The following is a 23157-nucleotide window of genomic DNA, read 5'->3' as shown; positions in this document are numbered from 1 at the left end:
TGAGTCAGAATCAAAACATCAGAACCAACGTGTCAGTTAGTAAAGAAGTGAAGTTGACAGTATTTTGTGACTTTAAAGATCCACTTAATGCAATCATTTGAAAAAAATAACTTATAATCAACCGTGAGTACTATTGTGATATGCAAGAAAATAAAATAAAATTCGCAAATAAGGAGTAAACTGGTATATTTCTTCTGACTGATAATTCCTGTACCTAAAGTGCTCCAAAGACATGAGAAGCTCATAATAAGGAGTTATAGCTCATAATAAGAGTTATCATAATAAGGAGAATAAGGAGTTGTAGACACATTCACCTTCCACTTCCAATGTCGCATCATCAGATTTTTTTTGTCTGTCCTTTCAAGGAGATTTTAAGACACAAAGTTTGGCAACAATGAGCATACCAAGATCTACGACTGGAGTAAAATATTTAACAGAAAAATTGGAAAAATGATTAAACATAGCCAGGAATTATGTTGAAAAAGAGTATAATTTCATCGTAATTGGACAAATAATAATTCTTCTACAATTATTTGTCTTTTAATTATTGAAAAACCCTTGTACAATCTCCACCTGAGAAACAAGTAGTCCAAAGTTATCCTAAGAGATAGGATGAAACTAGTTGGCAATAAACAAAATAATAATACAGCAATTTTTATTTGGGTTCAATAATTTCTTTATACTCTTTAGACTTATAATAAAAAAAGCAATTATAATAAAAAAAGTAAAGATTATAACCTGTTCCTCATATCCCTTTAAAAGAGCATCTTTATCGAGAAGATTACGTTCAAGATCATTAATTTTTTCTTCTGCAACTCTTAAAGATGTTTTGGTTGATTTTGCTTCACTCTCCAATGTATGATTGCTAGATTCTAAAACTGTTGCTTCTTCACTAAGATTACGATACTGCTCTAACATTTCAGTTCTTTCTGATTCCTAAAACCAATAAATCATATATTAAAATTTTAAATAAAAATTAACAATGACAAAAAAGAAAATTTATATTGCAAAGCTTCAAATTTATGCAAAAATAATGTTTAGTAATAAGAAAACTAAACAATTAATTTCTATTCTAGCAGTAGTTATTTACATACTGTTACTATTTATTATTGAAAAATATTAAGATAAATATTTTTCACGGACTATAACCACTAATGATTAATTAAGATTACGGGGTTAAGATAACAATATTTTTAAAGGCAAAGAATTTAAACAATTACATTAAATGTGAGAAAGTGATTAATTCAAGATGATAAAATGACCATTTATTAAGATGAAGCAAACAAAATTAACTAATTGATTACCAGATCTGAAATGGAAATTATGCTAACAATGTCAAGTCTAAACTCATTTGAACTAATAACTTTAAAATTGATTTTTTTCAAACTGAAAGGATTGTCGTATTGATTTTTATAATTTTTTTATTTAGTTAACTGCACTTAAAAAAATAATAATTTTTTTTCACAATAACCAATGATTAAATATTTTTGTACAAAGAAATAAACATCAGTATCCAATCTAAAAGTTAAAGCTTTTATTTGCTTTGTTATCATTTTAACAAGTAAAAATTTTACTATGTGATAGATACAATCTTACTTAAAAGCTTTTATTGTTTTACACTAACTGAGTCAACAGAAGTAAATCTATACGTGAGGCTAAAATTAAAACTAAAAAGTTTAAAATGTATTCAATAAAGTAAAAAGAAAACTACTTAATATATTTATTACATACTAGCCGGTCAGGCTCGCTTTGCTTGCCGGATCATCTAGCCAGGATGCGCTGCCCTTTGGACCCTCGACATGTTCGTATCCTCATGTTTGTGATAATTTTAAGTATTTTACAAAAATAAATATTAGTGTGTAGAGAATAGTTTTCTGAACACTTTTGTGTTTTTATATTTAAAATAGGCTTAAGAAATGAGTAAAATATAGAATTTGATAATTTTGAATAGAAATATAATGTTTAACATTAGCCATATTAATAAGGAGTTGGCTTAGGAACACTGTCTTGTTTGTTTAGTTTTATGTGTGTTTATGTGAGGTTGTGTTAGTTGCCAGTCCAGCTGCTGCTATTGGCGCAGAGCAGATGACGTGACTCGTGCAGAGTGACTATGTGATGCGCCAGGTGACTGCACACAAACTCACTTGCGCTAAATAAAAAATACTTTTTTTTACTGCTAAATATTAACTAAATCCGTTTGTTTTATTAATGAAATTAATTGAATAAAATAAATGCAATTAACAAATAATAAAGTTAATAAATATATAAAAATATAAATAAAAATAATCTGCGCTTAATAATTAAATTAAATAATCTATGAATTAACTGACAACAGACTGCTTCTAGCAAGAGAAAATTATGGAGGGAGTTGTGTGCAGCCGCCTGGCGCACCACCCTTGGTTCGCTCTGCACCAATAGTAGCTAAAATAAAAATATAAGCACATATGACATACAAACAAAAAAAAAAACCCCCACGCACCATCATTCTAAAATCTATAAATTTATATATCGATAAATCTATATATTTATATATTAACATCCATGTCTGGCTTCACCCACTGTTATCTGGTTATTTGTTTCCTGTCATGGTCAATTTTTTACTTTATTTTACATTTTTTCATGTAACCAGAAGAAGGTGCGCAACCAGTAACGTCGCACATACAGTAACAGGGGCAGTGATAGTGTTGCTTGAGTTGCCAGACTGAAAACCATCGTACCTCTTAAAAAATTTTAATTCAAAAAACCCAAAAATGGCTTTTAGATATTTATCTGAAGAGTATTTGCAAGCTCTAATATACAGAATATCTCTTATGGTATAATCGGAAATGGAAAAAAAATTTAAATCATATTGAAAAACTTACCTTGATTCACCCCTTTTTAAAACTGAATTTCAGAAAATTTAGAAATTAGTTTTTAGATATTCACATGAAGATTACTCGCACCAAAAATCAAGTAGATATCTTCATTTGTTACCGAGAAATTGAAGAAATAGTCAGGTTTCAAAAATCTATTTTAACCCCTTTAACTCGGAATTTCAAGAAATTTTGGAAATTGGTTTTTAGATATTCGCATACAGAAATTACAAACACTAAAAAATCAAGTTGATATCTTCATTTGTTACAGAGAAGTTAAAATGATAGTAAATTATATTGTTATTCCATTTTAACCCTAACTCTAATTTCAAAAAATCCTTTCTTAGTGTTCCTTCACACTGTAAGGAATGCATATAAATTTTCATTAATTTATCTTCAGAAGTTTTTACTGGGCATTGATTATGAATGTCTCCTGACATGTTATTTTATAAAAGTAGTCTTCTACTCGCATCAATAAAACAAATTCATAAAAGTTAAAAAATAAAAAAATAAAATTGCATAGAAAATAACATTTTTAAAGACATTACTCAAAATTATATTGCATTTGTTAAGAATGAATACAAACCAGAATGGTAAGCAAATACCAGTTTTGCTTAGTCTAAAAATAATAATGTTCATTAAACTACCAACGAATATGTGAACAGGGTGAAGGTGCCACTTATAGAACTTTAGAACACTACACTTGTTTCATTGGACTAGATATGCTGATTTAAACAATAGATTCAACAGCATACTTTTTTCTAATAAAATTGAATATCTGTTATTCTTGAGATTAAATTAATCTAAAGATTAACTTTTGTTAATCTAAAGATTAACATGTCTATCAGAATGAGTACATCATTACAATACTTAAAAACAGAAACATAATTTATTATTTCCAACAAAATTATGTATGGAACTTATAAACTGTGTGATTTCTTACGATTCATAAAAGTTTTGTTTTTTCTTTTTTTAAATCTAAGGATCAATTCTGCAAGTTTTTTCATTATCTTAAAATAAAAATGTATAATAGCAGTAAATAACAAAATAATGTTAACCATAGTTATCTGAAATTCATGAAAAGGATATTTGTAAATAAAGGTCACATACTCCATTAAAAAAAAATATGAAAAAAATCGACTAAAATAAAAGCTACATTACAAAAACGACAACATTTGTTTTTGTTACTAATTAGAATGACATGAAGATATTTACAGACCTTTGACTGTAATATTTCTTCTACACGTTGTACTTCAGCTACATATCCTTGAAGTTGCATTTTAAGATCTTCAACTTCTCTTCTTGCATTTTCTAAAGCTCTACTTGTTGAAACACATTCTTGAGTCATCGATGATAAATCATCATGTAAACGTCTGAAAATATATTTTATTCTAATAAAATTGTTATAAAATAAATTTTACCAAATATTTGCAGAACTCACAGCTTGTTTTTTTTTTATGTATTTTAGTGCAAAACCCAACATGTAAAAAACAATACCATGAAAGAATAATAGATTTAAAAATGAGTTCTATTAATAACAAATATACTTATAATAATATAATATTATGATAATTATATAAGTTTCTAGGGTGAAATGTTTGAGAATGAGAGACAGAGTATGAAGGAAGAACATATAAAACAGGAAAATAAATATTAAAAAAAATTTGAGAAACAATCACGAAGAAAACAATGAAAAGAATTTTTAGAATTGAGTTCAAAATTAAAAGAATTTGGAAAATAAGATACGATGTAGATGTTTTGAGGCTATTATGCTTAAATAAATAAGATGATAGATAGATTACATCATAATAATCACTAGGTCTAAGGGTTTAAATATTTTCTAGAGCCAGCAAGTGGGGTGTGCATTAACAATCAGAGACTACAAAGAGCACATCACAAGTGCATTCCATTTTGTGATAAAAATATAACCATCTTCAATTCCTCAGTTAAGTGCAAGAAGATTTTTTTGTAAGAGCACTGTGAACCAGGTAGAAGGTGTCATTTTTCACTGTTAAAAATACAAGCTACATTTATTTTGTAAACAGAAGTAAATAATTCTTGTAGCAATCTTTTTTAATTTTGCTTTAATAGTAAACTTCACAGGAGAATCAGAATTATTGTTTCTTCTCTCCTTAACTGAAGGCTTGTTGGGATTTACAGTTTTTCTCAGTGTATAGTTAACCTCTTTAATTTCATATTCTCTTCCCTCCTTGACCTCAGTCACCTATTCCTGTAATGGTCTTCCCCTCACCATGGTGCCTTCTATTGTTTGTGACATATAACTTAATTATTTTATAAGATGCTTAAGACTGAATAAATTATATATTTATAAAAATTAAGATTTGTAATCGCACAATATCCTTTGTTGAACTGATAAAAATAACTAGAACAGTCATGTTGATAACTTGAAAACTGGTATCTAATTCATACTCAAAAAATAAATTAAAATAACATAGGTAAATAAAAGATCCCTTCAATCCTTGTCAAGTCACCGCATGGTGATTGCATAACCATTTTTCATTTTTGTAATTTCTTGTATATTCTTTCTCTCATATTTTAAGAGTTCAAAACCAAGTGTGCTTATTACTAATTTTTTATAATTATAAGTTACATACTACTTACATAGACTTCAACTTAAGCAAACCGTCTAGAAAATAACCCTACCATAAATTGGATACTAAATATACTGGTTATTGTGAAGATTTTTGTAGCGCATTTATTATCAAAAGTAAAAACTTTTTTTTTTTGTAAATTTGCACATGAAATACTTAGATGTACCTTAAAACTATGATAGATTTAATTTTGCATTCCATATGAAAATAAAGATATTTATTAATTATTTCATTAAATCTGTTGAACTGTTATGTTTGATTAATTTAATTTTGAAACCAAACATTTTAATGAAGAAATATTACAAAAATACAAGTTCTAAAATACAAATCACAACTAGAACTGATCCTCGCAAGTACTCTAACTACTTTGATACATTCAGCGTTGTACCTGGAGCAGCCAAATAAAACATGGCACACATCAGCAATGGCCATACACTCCAAACACAAGCCTAAATTAATCAAACTAAATCTGGCCTACCTATCTGAAAAAGCACCATGTCAAAAAATAAACTGTGTAATACGCTGATTGGAAGAAATCCACCTAACAACCTGCATACTTCTCACAGCAGGGAAATATCATGTGTGCAATGGCCATTGAACGATTCAGTCCACCTGACCTCCCATAAATGGAAACCTTGGCACCTATTTCTTTTATTATGCAGCCAGAGGTAAGCTGGCATACCTTCTTGGCATCATAATGTAATTGGTGTTCAATCGCAAGGATATCAATGGGCTTAATACCAGAAATAACAAGGATTGCCTCTCGAGAGACATCCTATAGGCACCAATCACAGATAACAATAGGAAATGCTAGGCTCTCAACAAAATATTCCTATAACATTTTCACCTCATTCGAAAAGCCCAGATAGGTGCAGCATACAGCATTATAATTTCACACACGCTCTTATATAGAACACGCATAGTTCTGAAATTAAGCCCCCAATCGAGGTAAACAGCTTTCAGATTACCAAAGAAAGCATTACAAGTCTTTTTGGCAGCATATTGAAAGCGCTCCTTGAATTGATGATTCTCATCAAGGATAACACGTAGATACTTCTGTAGTAGAACATACTTAATTCAATGACCTGTCATTGATACACGAGGTCATCTTACAAAGCCAGTCTGTCCTTGAGTAACCTTATGTTGCAAACTCGACAAATGGAGTATCTAGCAAGCCTGCGTTGCCCTCCTGAATTCAATTTCATTCCTTGAATCTACTTTAATCAGCAAAAGCCCATCATCCATATAAACGATGATGTAGCACCCACTGGATAACCTCAACCACATCAGAAAATCAAATTCAACAATCCAGAGCATCTTTCCTACTTCTAAAATGAAATCTCAATTGCTAAACTAACTATATAACACATTCAGCTCATTCTGCGTACAAACATGCTTCTGCAGCTGTAACAGCGCAGAGGGCCTCTAAAGATTATTAAAAGTTCCTGATTTGAACAAAAAGATACCTAAGATATACACAAACCCACTAGAAGAAACAATGCTCAGAAACCTTAAGAATAGCTTCTTCCAGCCTAGGTGAAAGCCATACTAATCATCTATTAAAAATTTTCTGCAATTAAACCTATCACAAATATATTGATTGTCATCTATGTTGCATCCATCAGTAGCAGCAATGCTGACTGTAGGTGACCAGTATATCATTATGAAAACTTCTTTATTATAAGAGTGTTACTAGCCCTCAAGAAGAGAGCACATATTTAGAGCAGGATCTCTATAGACAATGAAGAATTTATAAATGGTTTAGAACTTCCATAAATGGTCCATTGGGCCTAACTTTCATCTAATCAATTTTACTAAACCATTATTATAAAATATATTCATTTTATAAATTACAATTCAGTGTCTTTTCAAAACTATCAAAAAGATAGGGTTTCAACAACAAAGAAATTAAATAATATGTTGAAAATGTTAGTGACAGTAAAAAAGAAATTTTTAATTGCACATTGACCTTAAGACATCAAATAGTAAAAGCGAATAAAGCATTATAAGATAATAATTAACAACTCTGTCTATGTTTTTTAAGATATATGTATTCCTATTAACACCATAAATAATTAAAATTTAGCTTTGAAGTTGAGATTTTCAGTAAATCAAGATCCTTAAAATCTACCACCTGGTTTATAAAAAACAAAAATAGATTATGAACCCAAGTAAAATAAAAGTTTTATTTTACTGGGCAACAAAATATGCCCTGTAGTCCCGACAAAATTTTAGAAGTGGATATTTAAAAAAAATTTTTTTTTATTCATTGCTATAGAATCAAATTAATAAATGATTTTCATTATACCTCAACTAAACCTACAATTAAAGAAAAAATAAAATCACGTAACTAGTTGTCATTTAACCAGCTTAAGACATCCTTTGGTCTTATTTTTTACACAATATGAATAGGTTATGTAATGTTATAAGAAACCTAAGAACTATAATCTAAACAATTTGGAAAATTGTCATGCAAGTACTTTGCTTTCCTTAATTTCTTTCATTTCTGTAACACTGAGAATAATGCAAATAATTTATCAAAGATTATGTTTTATTTAATACGCTCAAGTAAAAGATTATAAAAAATGATTTTCTACGACATAATTGTTCCATCAGTAAATTATTTTTCAATAATAAATTAAACAATAAAGAACAAAAAAAGTTAAACTGTACATTAATAAACTTGATAGTACTAACATTAAATTAAAAATTTAAATGGCAAGCAGTGGACACAGTATAAATAATACCCCTTATGGTAAAGGAATTTGACAAGGAACTGGCAGGTTTCTTGGAAAATTACTGCAATCCTTGTAACGGGATAATGTGAAATTCTTAAAAGATAAACACCAATTGCAAAATGCAGGAAGTAAGATTCCCTTTCATGGTTCCATTAAATCGTTGAAGGAGACTGAAATCACATCAATTGTTTTGAATGGCATTTAAAAATAATTAAAACAGAGGCATACGTAAATCCAAAATTAAATTTGAAAAATAACAATTCATGCAAATTATTTATCTCTGTTACACATGTTTGGTAGGTATGTTACAACATGTAGTTATAAAAATTTGGTACAAAATGCATTCATCCATGCATTACATATAAAAAAAATTTATTAGTTTAATAAAAGTAACAAATTTTCCAGAAAGAAAAATCTATAATTTTCTTTCAACACCAGAAAACTGCATAAACTGAAAATAATAACTCCATTTATAAAATCTTACAAATAAAGGGGCCTCAAATATTACTAGATACTGCATTAAAGAGGTTACTTTTAAGCGCATCATTTTAAAACTAGTCTATTTTTTATTTTAATGTTTTTTTTTTCTTTTTAAAGTTTTAATATTTTTGTTAAGTTATTTTTTTATGGTATTTCTCTTATAATTTTAATGACTATGAAGAAAAACTAATTCATGGACATTTTTGGAAATTTATACCAGAGATAGAAGGGAAAAATTGTGCAGGCAGGCAACGTTTGGAATATGTAAAACAAATTGTTAGGGATGTACGATGTAGGAGATATACCGAAATGAAACGACTAGCACTAAACAGGGAATCTTGGAGAGCTGCATCAAACCATTCAAATGACTGAAGACAAAAAAAAAATACCAGAAATCGCTTATTTATGACAACATTTGATTTCACAGCAGAATTTTACTTTTTTTTTCTAACCCTATTACGAATAAAAGAAAGCCTCAAAATCAAGTAACAGAAATTCATGTAGCTTGAAACTTGTGCATGGGATATGGAAATGGAATTTTGTGGCGTATGAGAAGTGTCATGACTGATTAGGATCTGAACCCAGACCTCCAGATGAAAGGCCAAGATGCTACTACTCACACAACAGAGGCCGGCAAAATGAAGGTATTATTTTAATCATAACTACATTATAGTACTGTAACAAAGAAAGAAGCTTCTGGAAATAGAAAATCCAAGGATGAGATACGGAATGAAGGAAAAATATTTTTAAAAATCCAGAGAAAATAAAAAATAAATAATAGAAACAATGGAAAGAATTTTTATAACAGAGTAGACAGTTAAAAACCAAAAAAAATCTGGAAAATAGACGTTGATTTAAAACCATTACTCTTGGATAAATAAGGGGATGGATAGTCTCCTATTATATCAGGATAACCTTAAGCCACAAGAGTATAAATTACACCAAGAGCCATTAAGAGGGACTGCAACAGCAGTCTGAGCATATGAACAAAGTAAGTGTTACAAGTGTATTCCACTTTGCAATAAAAATGCAACAGTGTTCTATTCTGCAGTTAAGTGTGAGAAACTATTTTTTGAGATCATTGATAAAAAGTATAATCTAGCTTCCTTTGTAAACAATAAAGTAAATAGTTTGTATTAATTTTATTATTGACTTTGACATTATAAAATCACTGCCATAATCACTTCTTAATTTTGTATTTTCATTTGTTATTCTACATTTCATAATAGAAAGGAACTGAAATTGATCATAGACTTTTATTACAATACAAGGACAGAGCTTTATCATTTAAAAGTATTTTTAATGGATCAAGAAGTTGTCAGATGTGTGTGAAAAACAAAGAAAGAGCAGGACACCCATCAAACTCCACCACAGGCAATAAGATTCAGCAAGCTTAAGAGATGGTTCTGATGAATGAGTAACCACTGATGAGGTAGCGTCTTCTTTGAACATCAGTCACGGTTCTGCACATCAAATCATCTACAATAAGTTTGGCTTCTGCAAAGTCTGTGTGTGATGTACCAAGATGGGTCAAGACACGATGGGCATACACGGCTTGCCATACCGTTCAAACCATCAACAAGTTGAATTTTGAAATACTAGAACACCCTGACTATAGCCCAGAATCTTGTTCCCTCCAACTTTCATCTTTGGACCGCTCAAGGATGCTTTGCAAGGTCGTTGATTTTCTACAGACTTAGATGCGCAGGAAGTGGTGCAAAAGTGACCAACTGAAAACCTTCTTCTTGGAAGGAATATTCAAGCTTGTAGACCGCTGAATCAAGTGCATTGACCATGTAGAAAAAGATTAGTAACCCCTACTTTTGTGTAAATAAACTGAAAGAAAAGTATAGATAATTTTTGACTTGTCTCATAATAACATAAGTCTGATTTTTTTTTTTTTTAAAGCATAACTTTCTTTTTTACCGCAACTTTGAATGAATGATCAAATCAACAAAATCATGCTTGTTCAAAGTGGTAACAAGATTAATGAAAGAAAGATCATATCATTGTTCAAAATAAATAAATAAATAAATGTATTTAAAAATATACCCATTCTGCACAGCTTATACTAGAAGACACATCACTAATCTCATCGACATCATTATGACATTATGTAAATGACAATTTAACAGTAATTGAATGTAAAAAAAAAAGTTACTTCATTTGTTTATAAATATAGATCCACTAATCAGTAATACTTACTGTTTTATTTCTTATTTTCAACTTTTTCAATTATCACTACTTAATAGAGGTGCCTATGGGTTACCCTTGATGTTTGTTTATTTCTTTTAATTACTGCTATATTTTATTAAAAGTTTTGTTAAAACAACGTTACAACAAAGTTTTGTTGTAATACTGTACAGTGAGTGTTGGACATACAGTATTATATAAAAAGTAATTTTATTTTGTCTTCAACTTATATATTAGTGCTAACTCTTATCCATTTTCATAACTTGTGTAAATGGACTACATTGGTACATCATTTATTTTTTTTAGGTATTTCATCTGGCTGTTATGTCATAAAGCCAATGAAGACAAAATTGGGAATTTATTTTAAAGAGACCTCTAACAGTAAGAGGTTAGTTAATACATTCCCTACTCTATATGTACATAAATAATTTTTTTTTAATAGAAAAACACAACAGAGATATTAAAATATAATTGTCATAAAAATAATTACAAACAGAAATGAAACAAATGACAAACATATAATAAATTAAATAAAATTTAATTTTAAAACTTGTAAATTTCAACCGTTTTAAGTAATGTTTCTCCAGTGACGATGCAGCACTACATCAATAACCTCTACGGAAAATGGTTCTGACTGAAGATTTGAGACAACTTTTATTATTATTGTTGCACCTTAACAAGAAAAATTAACTTATTAATACTGTCCTTTAATATTTAACTTATGAGTGTACAAAGGCCATACAGAATGTAAAGAATGCTAATTACATACAACTTGATAATGTAACCATCTCATCAACAATGCTATCAGATAAGGTGGTTGGTCAGTAATTAAAGACAAATGACAATAGAAAAGTTACTATTTATTTAATAACAAAGAAACTAATGTTCTTTAATAATCCCCGGCTACATTTAGGCATAATCTTGTACTACCTTTTTTAAGCTTTCTTATTCCAGTAGGAAAGAATCATTCACCTTTGTGTCTGAATCATTCTTGTACAAAACTGACCTACTCACAGTTTCCAAACTAAGACTACATTAAAATTCTTTAAGAAGACATAAAAAAAATCTGATGGTGCAAGACTGGGATTATAGGGTGGATGTGACAACACATTCCAATCAAACTTCCCTGCCTATTGAGTGGTATGGGGACAGATGCTGTAGTCAAAAGAAACACACTTTTTGAGAGACAGCCAGGATATGTCCTCCTTAATACTGGATTCACTTTATTTTCTAGCATGTCGCAATAGTACTCACTGCTCGTTGTACATTGTTCTTGGAAGTAATAGCAATAAATTTGGCCAATTAGCAGCATCACTTTACAGGCTGATTTGTAAGATTCAAATTTTTTTCTGGCAGGCAAACTCGAATGCTTCTGTTCTATACTCTAACTTTGGATTCTGGATCAAAACGATGAATCCAACTTTCATCACAAGTTAATATGTATTAAAAAAGCATGATCTTCTACTTAAAAAGTCATTCCCGTTAAAAGTAAATTCAGGAGTCTTTGTGATTTTGAGTCGACTGTTTCAGAACTCACCTAGAACATGTTTTGAGGTATCATGGATAACTAAATGGTCAGTTCTGATAATGGCAATATAAATTTTGGCAATTTTCTGATTTTTATGTTTGTCCTTGCAAATAAGTTCATTAATGCAATTTTGCAAAATGATAATCAAAACTTCCACCGGTCTGACACACCAATGAAAATCAATGAGACTTGTTCCACCTGATTTAAAATGTTCAATCTGTTAAATAAAAATTTTCGTTGGTTAATATACTTTTTATCATCCAAAAGTGAATTTCGGCCAGGTTTTTACACCTTAAGAAGAAAAAAATCTTATGACAGCATGCTCTTCCAGAATTGATGATTCAAGCAAATCTGGCAATTTGAAATAAAAAAGTGATTATAATAATGGAAATTCTTTTCAAACAGCTGATATTTTTGATGTCATTTCATTTGGGTGTCAACTTGAACATTAGTTTTGGTTTATTCTATTAAAGTTTTTCTAATGTAGCTATTTGTCTCTTTAATTATTGAATGACCCTCATAGTATTCTGATGTAGCTGTCTGAAAAATGTGGAACATGAATATATAAAATTGTTATAAAGACCAATTTTAATGTGCAAAAGATTAAAAATTTACTATGTTAAAAATTCTCAACTTAGGATACGTTTCACTTTGTAAATCAATAGCTGTATGAACAGACGTCAACTGTTTTCTGCTTAACAAAGTGAGCTATACAAAAAAATTGTAAGTGAAAATAAAGAAGAAATGAAACTATTGATTATTGATTGTGGAAACTATTATTATGAAACTATTAACCGATTGTGGAATGTTTAAAAAGTACAAAAAATAACTGTACCATATTAACATAAGTATTCTAAGAACTATTTTCAGGGATAATGGATTCAATTGACTAATAACTGTCAAGGAGATACACACTAAATCCATATGATTTTTCCTATTTTTAAATTTTGTTACGCTATAAAATAAATTTATCATTAGTAATTAATTTATAAAAGCCTAAAAGTTAGGTTAAATAATGACGTAAAATACAGAAGAGTGAAGTATCTTATGAGTAGCCAATATGTGCCTACATCCAGAGGTTCTGACTTCTGAGACAAAGTTTCCATTTTTAATGGAAAGGTTCTGGATTTAAACTAAGTCAGGTTTGGAATTTTTTCTGATGCTACAAAATTAATTTTCTACTATCGGTAAAAAAAGTAATCAGGATAATTGTAACTGGACATGGGCATAAAGAGTTGAGTTGATGAGTTGGATATAAAAACTTCCTCTCTACTCTACATCACTGCCATTCTTGTCTAAGAAAGGCAGCATCTGAACGGGAAAATTTCATGAAAAATAACACAGATCAACAATCTGCTTAATATTAAACAAACTTACTAAAAAATTGGTAACTATATCAAAACACATAAACAGACAAACAGATATAGTGCTAATTAAATGAGAGAGCGTGCTTCACTTAGTTAAAATAAGTAACTAATCTTCATATGCCTTTGTTTATATGCAAATTCTGGCATCCTAAGTTTCAGTGATTGTCATTTTTTTCTTAAAACTAAAACAATTTTAAAGCAGCAATATTTTTGAAAGTAATGATGAGGTCAATTAAGTTGTCACAGGGCAGTTGAAAACACTAGCGGTGGATAAGTATTATGACCTAAGAGAAAACCCAGTGACACAATATGATAAAATATTTAAATTTAAATGATAAGTACGTGAAATATTAATATTCTATTTTAAATAAATAATATTTTTAAATTATTAAAAGTAAAAAAATATAACAGCCTAACATCCTTTACTTTCATAATGATCTTTGTAGCTTACTACATGTAAAGAAATGATCAAAATTCTAAATTAAAACTTTTAAAACAAAAAAGAAAACTTCTGTAAAATTACAATATTCAAATTACTGCTACACGTACTTGTGCTACTAATTGGAACTACATTAATTTAAAACTGAAATGACCAACATATCAATAACAATTGAATTATTTAAGTTTTACTTTCCTGGCGAATATAGTCAGAATAGCTATATTAAAGGAGAAAGTATGGTGAACGTATCAAGATTGGGGTATAGCTATTCTATAGCTGTATACCCTTACAGCAACTCTAGCTGTATTTGCAAGGAAAATGAAACTTCAAAATTAATTAAGTTCCACTGCATTAGCTAAAATCTTAATACAATTAACTACTCACAGATATAACACTATAATAAACTACTTGAATACCATATTTATCAAATTTACCCAAATTATACTATAATTATACCATATTTACCCAAAGAAAAATTAGTTCCAATACACATTTGTTATAATTTCAGTCATACAAAATCAATTTTCAATTTCCTTCATTCACTTTACTCAGAAATAAATAGATAACATCAAAAAGCTGTAAAATGTACAACTACAACTAGAACAGAACTCAGAAAGTTTTTTTAATGAGTTGACAATTTTTTTCTCAAAATGAATACATTTCAGAAATAAATACGAAAATGAATTCATTTCACAAATTTACAATGGTTTAAAAATGTAAATAACGAGACTTCAAATTATGAAAAAAACAGGTTTCCTTAATGAAACAGTAATTCGGCATGTCTGAAAAAAATTGCACACTTTCCTTCACTTTTTTTTCTAGGTGCCCAGTGTGTGGAGAAAGGTGAAGTTACACTGATGGATACTAGATACTCCAAGTTATGATAGAAATACCCGCCATTCCCATGAGCGCAAATTTTTCAAGATGATGCCCACCAAACAACAGAAGGCATTTTATGCTGTGGAATACTCAAAGACAACATCTGTTATCACAGTTCATTGCAACTTTCAGCAAAAGTTTGGGATCGATTCACCTGATAAGAACTCCATTAAGCGTTGGCATATATAACTCATGGAGACAGGTTGCCTATGCAAAAGCAAAAGCTACCCTTCAGATGCAAAAAGGCTGTCCTTCGCATTCAGAAGAGATAGTGAATAGAGTTCGGCAATCCTTCCAATGCAGCCCCGTGAAATCAGTTCAGAAAGCGAGTCATGATTTAGTTAACACTCAACAGTCTGGTATGTTCTTTGTAAGCGTTTGAAATTCAAGGCTTACAAGCAGAAACTTTTGCAGGCACTCACTGGGGATGACAAACAACTTTGCATTGTTTTCAGTGCAGACATGTTGGGATTCCTGGAAAATGATGATTTTTGGGACAGTATAGTTTTTAGTGATGAGGTGATCCACCATATCAACGGCAAAGTCAACAGGCATAATGTTTGAATCTGGGGTTCAGAACAAATCATTGAGCATGTCAGAGATTCTCCAAAGTTAAACATTACTGCCAGATGCAGAAGGAAACTTTATGGGCTATTTTTCTTGGCAGAAAGAACTGTAAAGGGACACTCGTATCTTGGCATTCTCCAGATTTGGTTGATGCCGTAACTTGAAGAGGACTCCCAAGATTTTATTTTCCAACAAGATGGAGCTCCATACTACTTCCATAATGACATGAGAAGGTATCTGAATGAACATCTCCGACAGCATTAGGTAGGTTGCACTGGTGCTGATGATGAAGCGTTGTTGAGATGGCCCCCGAGGTCTCCAGGCATGACACCATGCAACTTCTTTTTGTGTGACTTTGTCGAAGACAGAGTCCCACCATTGCCTTGAGAACTGATGGAGCGACAAGAGTGAATCACAAAAGCCTTTGCTGCTGTTACAAGAAACATATTTATTTGAATATGAAGGAAATGGACTACAGACTAGAGATCTTACATGTCATGAGGGGCACCCATATTGAATCTTTGTAACATAGGAAAAGCTTTGATATATTACTTTACTTTTGATATATAAAGGAGGACCCTTGGGGTATGTGAGGTGTGGGCGCTATTTGGGGGGTAGGCGTGAGGGCATACTCGGACCCTGACTAGGAGACAGGGATGGAGAGGATAGCCCTCCTGAGGAGAGGCATCATAGCAACCAGAAGCAGGGGTTGCAATGTCTCGATGATTGATGAGGGATCCTGATGGCTCTAACAGCTGATAGCTGTATGTACAGGGTGGGCTAGTTTACATAATAATAATGAAGTACTTACTTATTTTCGCGAACAGCATGATCTCTACTTCTCTCTAAAACAACTAATTCTTGCCGTAAATTCTCTGCTTCTTTAAAAGCTCTTTTTGTTTCCGTTTCACAATGTTTATTAGCATCAATAGCCTCACTATACAAACAAACAAAACAAGACAAATTAATCGTTATTGCAGAAAAATTGATAGGTTTACTGAATTAATCTTTACAAACACAAGTATTCTTTGTTTTTAAAGACTTCTCCCCAACAAATTTTCATATTAATACAGTATAAAAAATTTATGATCAATATAAAATATAAATTAAAATGAATATGGAAAAACTAAAATTAAATCATCAGCAAACATGGTGAAAAAAATATGTTACTTTTTAAAAACTTTTGGCCTGATTTCACCAACTTAAATGATTATCCTGTAAGAGCTTTAAAATTCTATATGATATCAATGAAATTTCAAAAACACCGAGTTTTGAGAACAAATATGAGAAAATGGAGATGAAATGTTAAAAAACCATAAGGCAGTTTAACAATGAAGATCCTGCTCAAAATAGTGGATTTAAATGAAATAAACGTTCTTTGTTGAAACAATATAAAAACCTTTTATAAATATAGAATGTCCATAAAGTCTTTCCATAATTATAAAAATATATTAAAAAAAAAACTATTACAGCTGCACGGTTTGTGGCAAAAGAAAAAAGAAATTTCAAGTTATTTTTTTACTTTTTGTTGCAGGTAGAGGCAGAGTACAGAGCATTGTGATCAATTTTTTATAATATGGCGTCAATCAAGGAGAAAGCGCAATATGTGTAGTGGTATCACAAATCAAAATCACCGATTACTGTGCAGTAAAATTTTAGAAGGAAATATGGACGACCTGCACCTGAGAGCAAGAGTATTGTTGCCTGGTACGCAAAGTTTAAGGAGAGTGAAAGTGTAGTCGACCTTCTGCAAACAGGACGGCCATCCGTTAGTGAAGAGAAGGTTAAGTTTGTGAACAACCATTTCTACATAGACCTTCCAAATCTACCCGTCATGTATCTCGAGAACTAGGAATTCCCCGGTCAACAGTGCACAAAATTTAACACAAGAAACTAAGGTTGCATGCGTATAAAGTTCAGATATTGCAATATCCAGATGGCCCTTGTCATCCTAAATGTTGGTTTCCTAAATGAATCATTTCATGGCAGATGGGTCGGGCCCAATGGTCCCACTTCCTGACCACCACGATCACCAGACATAACTCCCTCAAATTTTTTCCGCTTAGGTTATGTTAAAGACAGAGTCTATGCAACACTTGTACATGATCTGGACACATTGAGATGGAGAATAACTGAAGCTGTTACTAGTATTACTGAAGAAATGTTGACCAACACATGGTGTGAAATTAATTATTGGTTGGACATTCTACAACAAAAGATGCACATGTTGAAGTTCATTGAGACAGTAAAAAAAAACTTGATATTTTTTTTTCTTTTGTCAGCATAGCTGTAATTATAATAGTTTTTATTTTTTTGTAATAAGCTTTTATAGTCATGGAAAGACTTTATGGACACCTGTATAATTTCCTTTTTTTTATCTACACTAGAGTGGTCCAAATAGGGCAAAATATTTGTCGAAAAACGTGCACCCCCTGATTTAAAAGTACTCTCAAAAACAAAATTTTTGACGCGTTGATGAACCCTTTCCGTTCGAAAAAAGTCATCCCCCACTCCACTTGAATTGAAGTAAAAAGACTTATTTTGGCTAGCTACGCTAGCTCTATTTGATGAAGACATCTCAAATTCGTGTTCTCCGACCCCAAAAAACCTAATTAACGTTGTTTGTAATGTCTAACATTGATTTTCCTTCATAAGAAAGCTAGTTGTCAATTGATTGACAGCGATTTTGACAGTTACAATATGTCAAAATAAGTTTTTGACTTCAAATTCGTGTTCTCCGATCCCCAAAACCCTTATATACGTTATTTTTGAAGTTTTGTGATGAAACATGCAAGCGCTATATCGTAACGACTTGAAAATAACCTAAACCCCATGTTAAATCCCGTTTAAAATTCAAGTGGAGTGGGGGATGACTTTTTTTGAACGGAAAGGGTTCATCAACGCGTCAAAAATTTTGTTTTTGAGAGTACTTTTAAATCAGGGGGTGCACGTTTTTCGACAAAAATTTTGCCCTATTTGGACCACTCTAATCTACACAGATTACAAAATTAAGGTAATCAAGGAGAAGGATAATGATCCTAATATGAAAATTATTAAAGCAAAAAAATAAATATTACGAAAAATATAACAAACTTTCAGGATGTATTCTACTGGTTAAAATAAAGAAGAAAGTTCATATAAACATAGTTCAGAAACACTTTGATAATGGATGTTTTTCTCAAAGACCAGATTTCTCAAAAACTACTAAAAGTGTAGTTCTGGGAATTATTTATTTTCAATTTTTTCAGGTGAAATTTTATATGAAATCGCAAAATTTACCCTTTCATTTAGGTTCCAAGAATTATAATCTACTTTAATTTTACAGAAGGTGTAGAAATCCATGTAAAATCTTTTGCCAGTTGACATTTGCTAACAAAGCATTACCAAACCTTTGTTATATGAACTTTCTTTTCTTCTTTACTTTCATCACTAGAAAAAATATCTATTTAAAGTTTATTATATTTTTCATGAATAAAACTGTTTGTTAAAATAACATATAATTTTGAATCATAACACAAAATATAATAATATTTGTGAATTATTTCACAGAACATTTTCCACCAAATATTTCCCAATAAGAAATTTTAACAGCGATTTTTTAAATAATGCAACACGTCATGTTTCATTAATTTTATTTTCCAATTTATTCTAAAAGAAAACAGAGCCTAAGCCTACATTCAAAAACATTATTTTTATACATCATGTACAAAAAAACAACATACTAGCCAATAGCTAGATTAAATTAAATTGATCTGTCTCTATTGGTAATAATTCTTGTTTTAAGCTCTCCTTTTCATGATTCTAAGTATCTTTAATCTCATTTTTTTATTGAATAATAGTAATTAATCGACCTGGATTGAACAATCATGATGAAGGTACTGCGTGATCTTAATGATGTAGATGTAACTTAATCTTGATAATCATGTTATTATGTAATGTTAAGGCCGGGACCTCCGGCCTTTCATCTGCAGGTCCTGGGTTCGAATCTGGCTCAGGCATGGCATTTTCACACGCTACAAAATTTGTCATTCATCTCATCCTCTGAAGTAAAACACCTTACAGTGGACCCAGAGGTAAAAAAAACGAAAAAAGTTATCTAAAAGGAGACCTTTATCTCTTTATTTCTTTTAGATACTAAATTCAAAACTTAAATACGTGTATAGAAATGAAAACAGAATTTGCCCCACACCTTTTTTACATTTCTTGATGTTCCATCAAATACAAAAAAGTACAAAGATGATGTTTGGCACAATTACTGTGCTCTCCCTAGTTCTAGTAATATATTATTAGACTAAATTGGTGGAAAATTAAAAATCGGCTATAAATTTGATTTAGTTTTTCCAAATTCAACCAATGTTTCAAACTTTAAAATGTAAAAAAATTTACAGAATTTAAACAAATACAGAAGGAAAGTTAGAAATCCAATAAATCTTTGAAAATTAATCTTTCAATATCTTCCATGTTACCAACATAACAAATATTACACTTTTCTTATTAGAACTCTCTTCATTATGTCCTTCGTATAGAAGTTATATAAGATAGCCGATTAACTAGTTAGTCACTTTCTCATTCCTCTCTACATTTCTTTTTTTTTCTTTTTTTTAGGTCACAGTGGACCACTTTAGTCAACTCTGGATATTCGTTTCCTTTTATTTTTTCTTGATTGCTTCCCAATGCTTCTTCATTCTGTCAGATCTTGTTTTTCCGAGTTCTTCTGAACAAACCCTTGTTGTTGTTTTCTTTAATTTTAAATCTGGAGTTTGCTTCTTTTAGTATTTTTATATTATCAATTTTGTTTCGTAAATCTTCTATTGTGATTTCTAGTTCTTGCATATCTTGTTTAATTTTGGTGATCCAGGTCGGTGTTTTGGACATTTTTCAGTATTTCTCAACCAGTTTCCTGACAAGCCTGTTCGGTTGTGTTCTTATTATGTGTCCAAAGAAGGAGATTCTTTTCTTTCTAAAGTAGTCTAGAGCTGGTTCTACGTCTTTATGTACCTCTTTGTTTGGTATGAGTCTCCATTCTCCTCCATCAATAAGTCGTCTTTTACTTACACATGTTCTTATAATTCTTCTTTCTATTCTTTGCATCTCTGATGAGTAAGAAATGTTAGATTTTAGTTTGAAAAGTGTTCCGCTTCCATATGATATTATAGGTCTGATTACAGTTTTGTAATTTCTGAGTTTGGTATTTATTGAGATGCATCTTTTATTATATGTTGTTTTGGTGGTATTTTGTGCATAACTGAGCTTTTGTGATCTTTCTTTTCAGTTTATTTTTATTTTTTCTGGATTCTGTGTGACATTTTCTCCTAAATATTTAAACCGTTCAACCAGCTCGACTTTATGTCAGTTTATGATTATGTGGTTCAATACCAGGGGATTTATGGCCATTATTCTAGTCTTTTCATATGATATTCTTAGGTCTATTTTTTCTGCTAGTTCTTCCAATGAAGTTACTTGGATTCTAGCTTCTGCGATGTTATTGGCTAGAAACACTAGATCATAGGCAAATCCTAGACAGTTTACTTTAATATGGTTTACATGTTTCCTTGCTTCAATTGTTTTGTGTGGTGGGTCTTTTTTGTACCACTTTCTCATTACACATTCTAGGGCGCAGTTGAAGAACAGTGCGGGATAGTCCACCTCCTTCTCTTAAACCTGTTTTGATTAGGAATGGTTCTGATATTTCTCCTCTGAATTTTATTATTATTATAATACAACAATTATGATTTACCTAATGGTATCATCAGTTTTCAAGTCCTTGCTAATATTTAAGGAACCACATAACCTATCTTAGACCACATAATCTAATAGATCAAATCATTGCTATATGAAACACGTGAAAAAGTAATGCACACAATTTTTACCAATCAATAATGAAATCATTTATTAGGTATACATGTATGTTATAACCTGAATAATTTTTATAATACATCTAGGATAATATATGTTATTCCTGTTTGAGGAATACTAATTCCTAAATTATTTGGAATTTCAAAATAACTATGCATTCGAGGTATGTACCACATAGAAGTTATACATACCTCAGTCTTGGAGACAGTTATTTTATATATTAGTAAAGATTAGATTGGAAGAAAGAAGGTCATTAAACTTATATTCTAATCCAGCAATAAAACTAGTTTCTATGTTTAGTACAGATTACCTTTCTTAGCTTCATTCCTTTATTGAAATGAATGAAGATAAGAAATTGATTGAATGAAGCTAAGAAATGTAAGTAGTACTAAACATAGAAACTATAGTGAGCTTAGCAGAAAAGATAATAATAACTATTATCTTAAGAACAATTTTAATATATAACAAATTGATATTATATGCTTCCTGAAACATTTCAAACAATTCTAAAATTATCATATCTGACATCAAGAAATGAAATTATCCTAGATTGCAAACGCATCACTACTCAAATAAATGCAAATAGATAAATGATTTGTAGAATAATTCATCTGTCATAAATAAGTATAAGAGTAAGATGACAAATTGAGTTATAAATAAGTTACATAAGAAGATATAAAACTTACAATTTGAAGTAGTCAGTTAAATAAATCACATCCATCATATGTTACAATAAGTGATTACAAATTAGTTACAGTAAAAATTTCTTTATTATAATACATCCATCATCTGTTACTATAATACAACAACTATTTTCTATTTCAAAATCATTATTATATAAGATGTAATACGCAACACAATCCATACCGATAGATAATTTACTACAGAAAAAAAATATACATTACTGACTGCTGTTATAATATCTAGAAAAACAGTAACCACTCAACCTACCACGGGCAGCTACTTCAGTAGATATTTACAGTACAATTTTTTATACATCCAAAGTTTACAAACCAGACTTGATTATTTTACAAAATTTAATACTTTTTACTTTCCTGCCTAGCGCTATAGCCCTAGAAGGGAAAGTACTGTAATCGGTCCAATTTGAGCATATGCGGTTTTAATTGGACCTTTATATTTAGACACCCAAGGAACCCAAAAAAATGGATCGAAATTTTCCAGATCTTTGTATTTACGAGTGTGTGTTTACGAGTGTGAGAGGGTTTCGCACTCTAAATCACCTTATATCTCCAGAACTAGTAGACTGATTTTGACCAAACTTGGTTAAATTAAATTTTCAAATTAAAAGGTCAAAGGGGCGAGGCTGTAGAGCAAAGTATCTCGATATGTTGCCAATTAAGGTCTTATTTTATTTTGAAACATTTGTTAACAATTAAAATACAATAATATTTCAGAAAAAAAACTTTTGTAAAATCACACACCCACCCCAAAAAACTGTTCCAAATAAATTAGTGACTAAATGGATACAGTACATCATAAATACACCCTCTCACCACAAGGAGCACTAGTGTAACATTGACATACAACTGCTGTAGTCATTTTCCTTTTTTCTGTTTTGGCTTCGATAATTACCATTCAGATATTACTTCAAAGGATGATATGTATAACTGTAAATGAAGTGTAGT

General features: G+C 30.4%; 1 protein-coding gene across 2 annotated transcripts in view; it reads right to left on the bottom strand.

Moving 5' to 3' along the window:
- LOC142332354 (uncharacterized) overlaps positions 1–23157 on the bottom strand; it is a 195975-nt gene that overhangs the window by 24964 nt on the left and 147854 nt on the right. For both annotated transcript variants that reach the window (XM_075378758.1, XM_075378759.1), the window contains exons 18-20: positions 16467–16592; positions 4072–4225; positions 739–936 (exon numbers count right to left, since the gene is read on the bottom strand). In XM_075378758.1, coding sequence (XP_075234873.1) covers positions 739–936; positions 4072–4225; positions 16467–16592 — 478 coding nt within the window. The remainder of the gene's footprint in view (positions 1–738; positions 937–4071; positions 4226–16466; positions 16593–23157) is intronic.

The sequence above is a fragment of the Lycorma delicatula genome, chromosome 11 (assembly GCF_047948215.1).
Source record: "Lycorma delicatula isolate Av1 chromosome 11, ASM4794821v1, whole genome shotgun sequence".
Lineage (NCBI taxonomy): Eukaryota > Metazoa > Arthropoda > Insecta > Hemiptera > Fulgoridae > Lycorma > Lycorma delicatula.
Note: the sequence above shows the minus strand (reverse complement) of the source record. Positions and strands in the feature narration are given on the sequence as shown.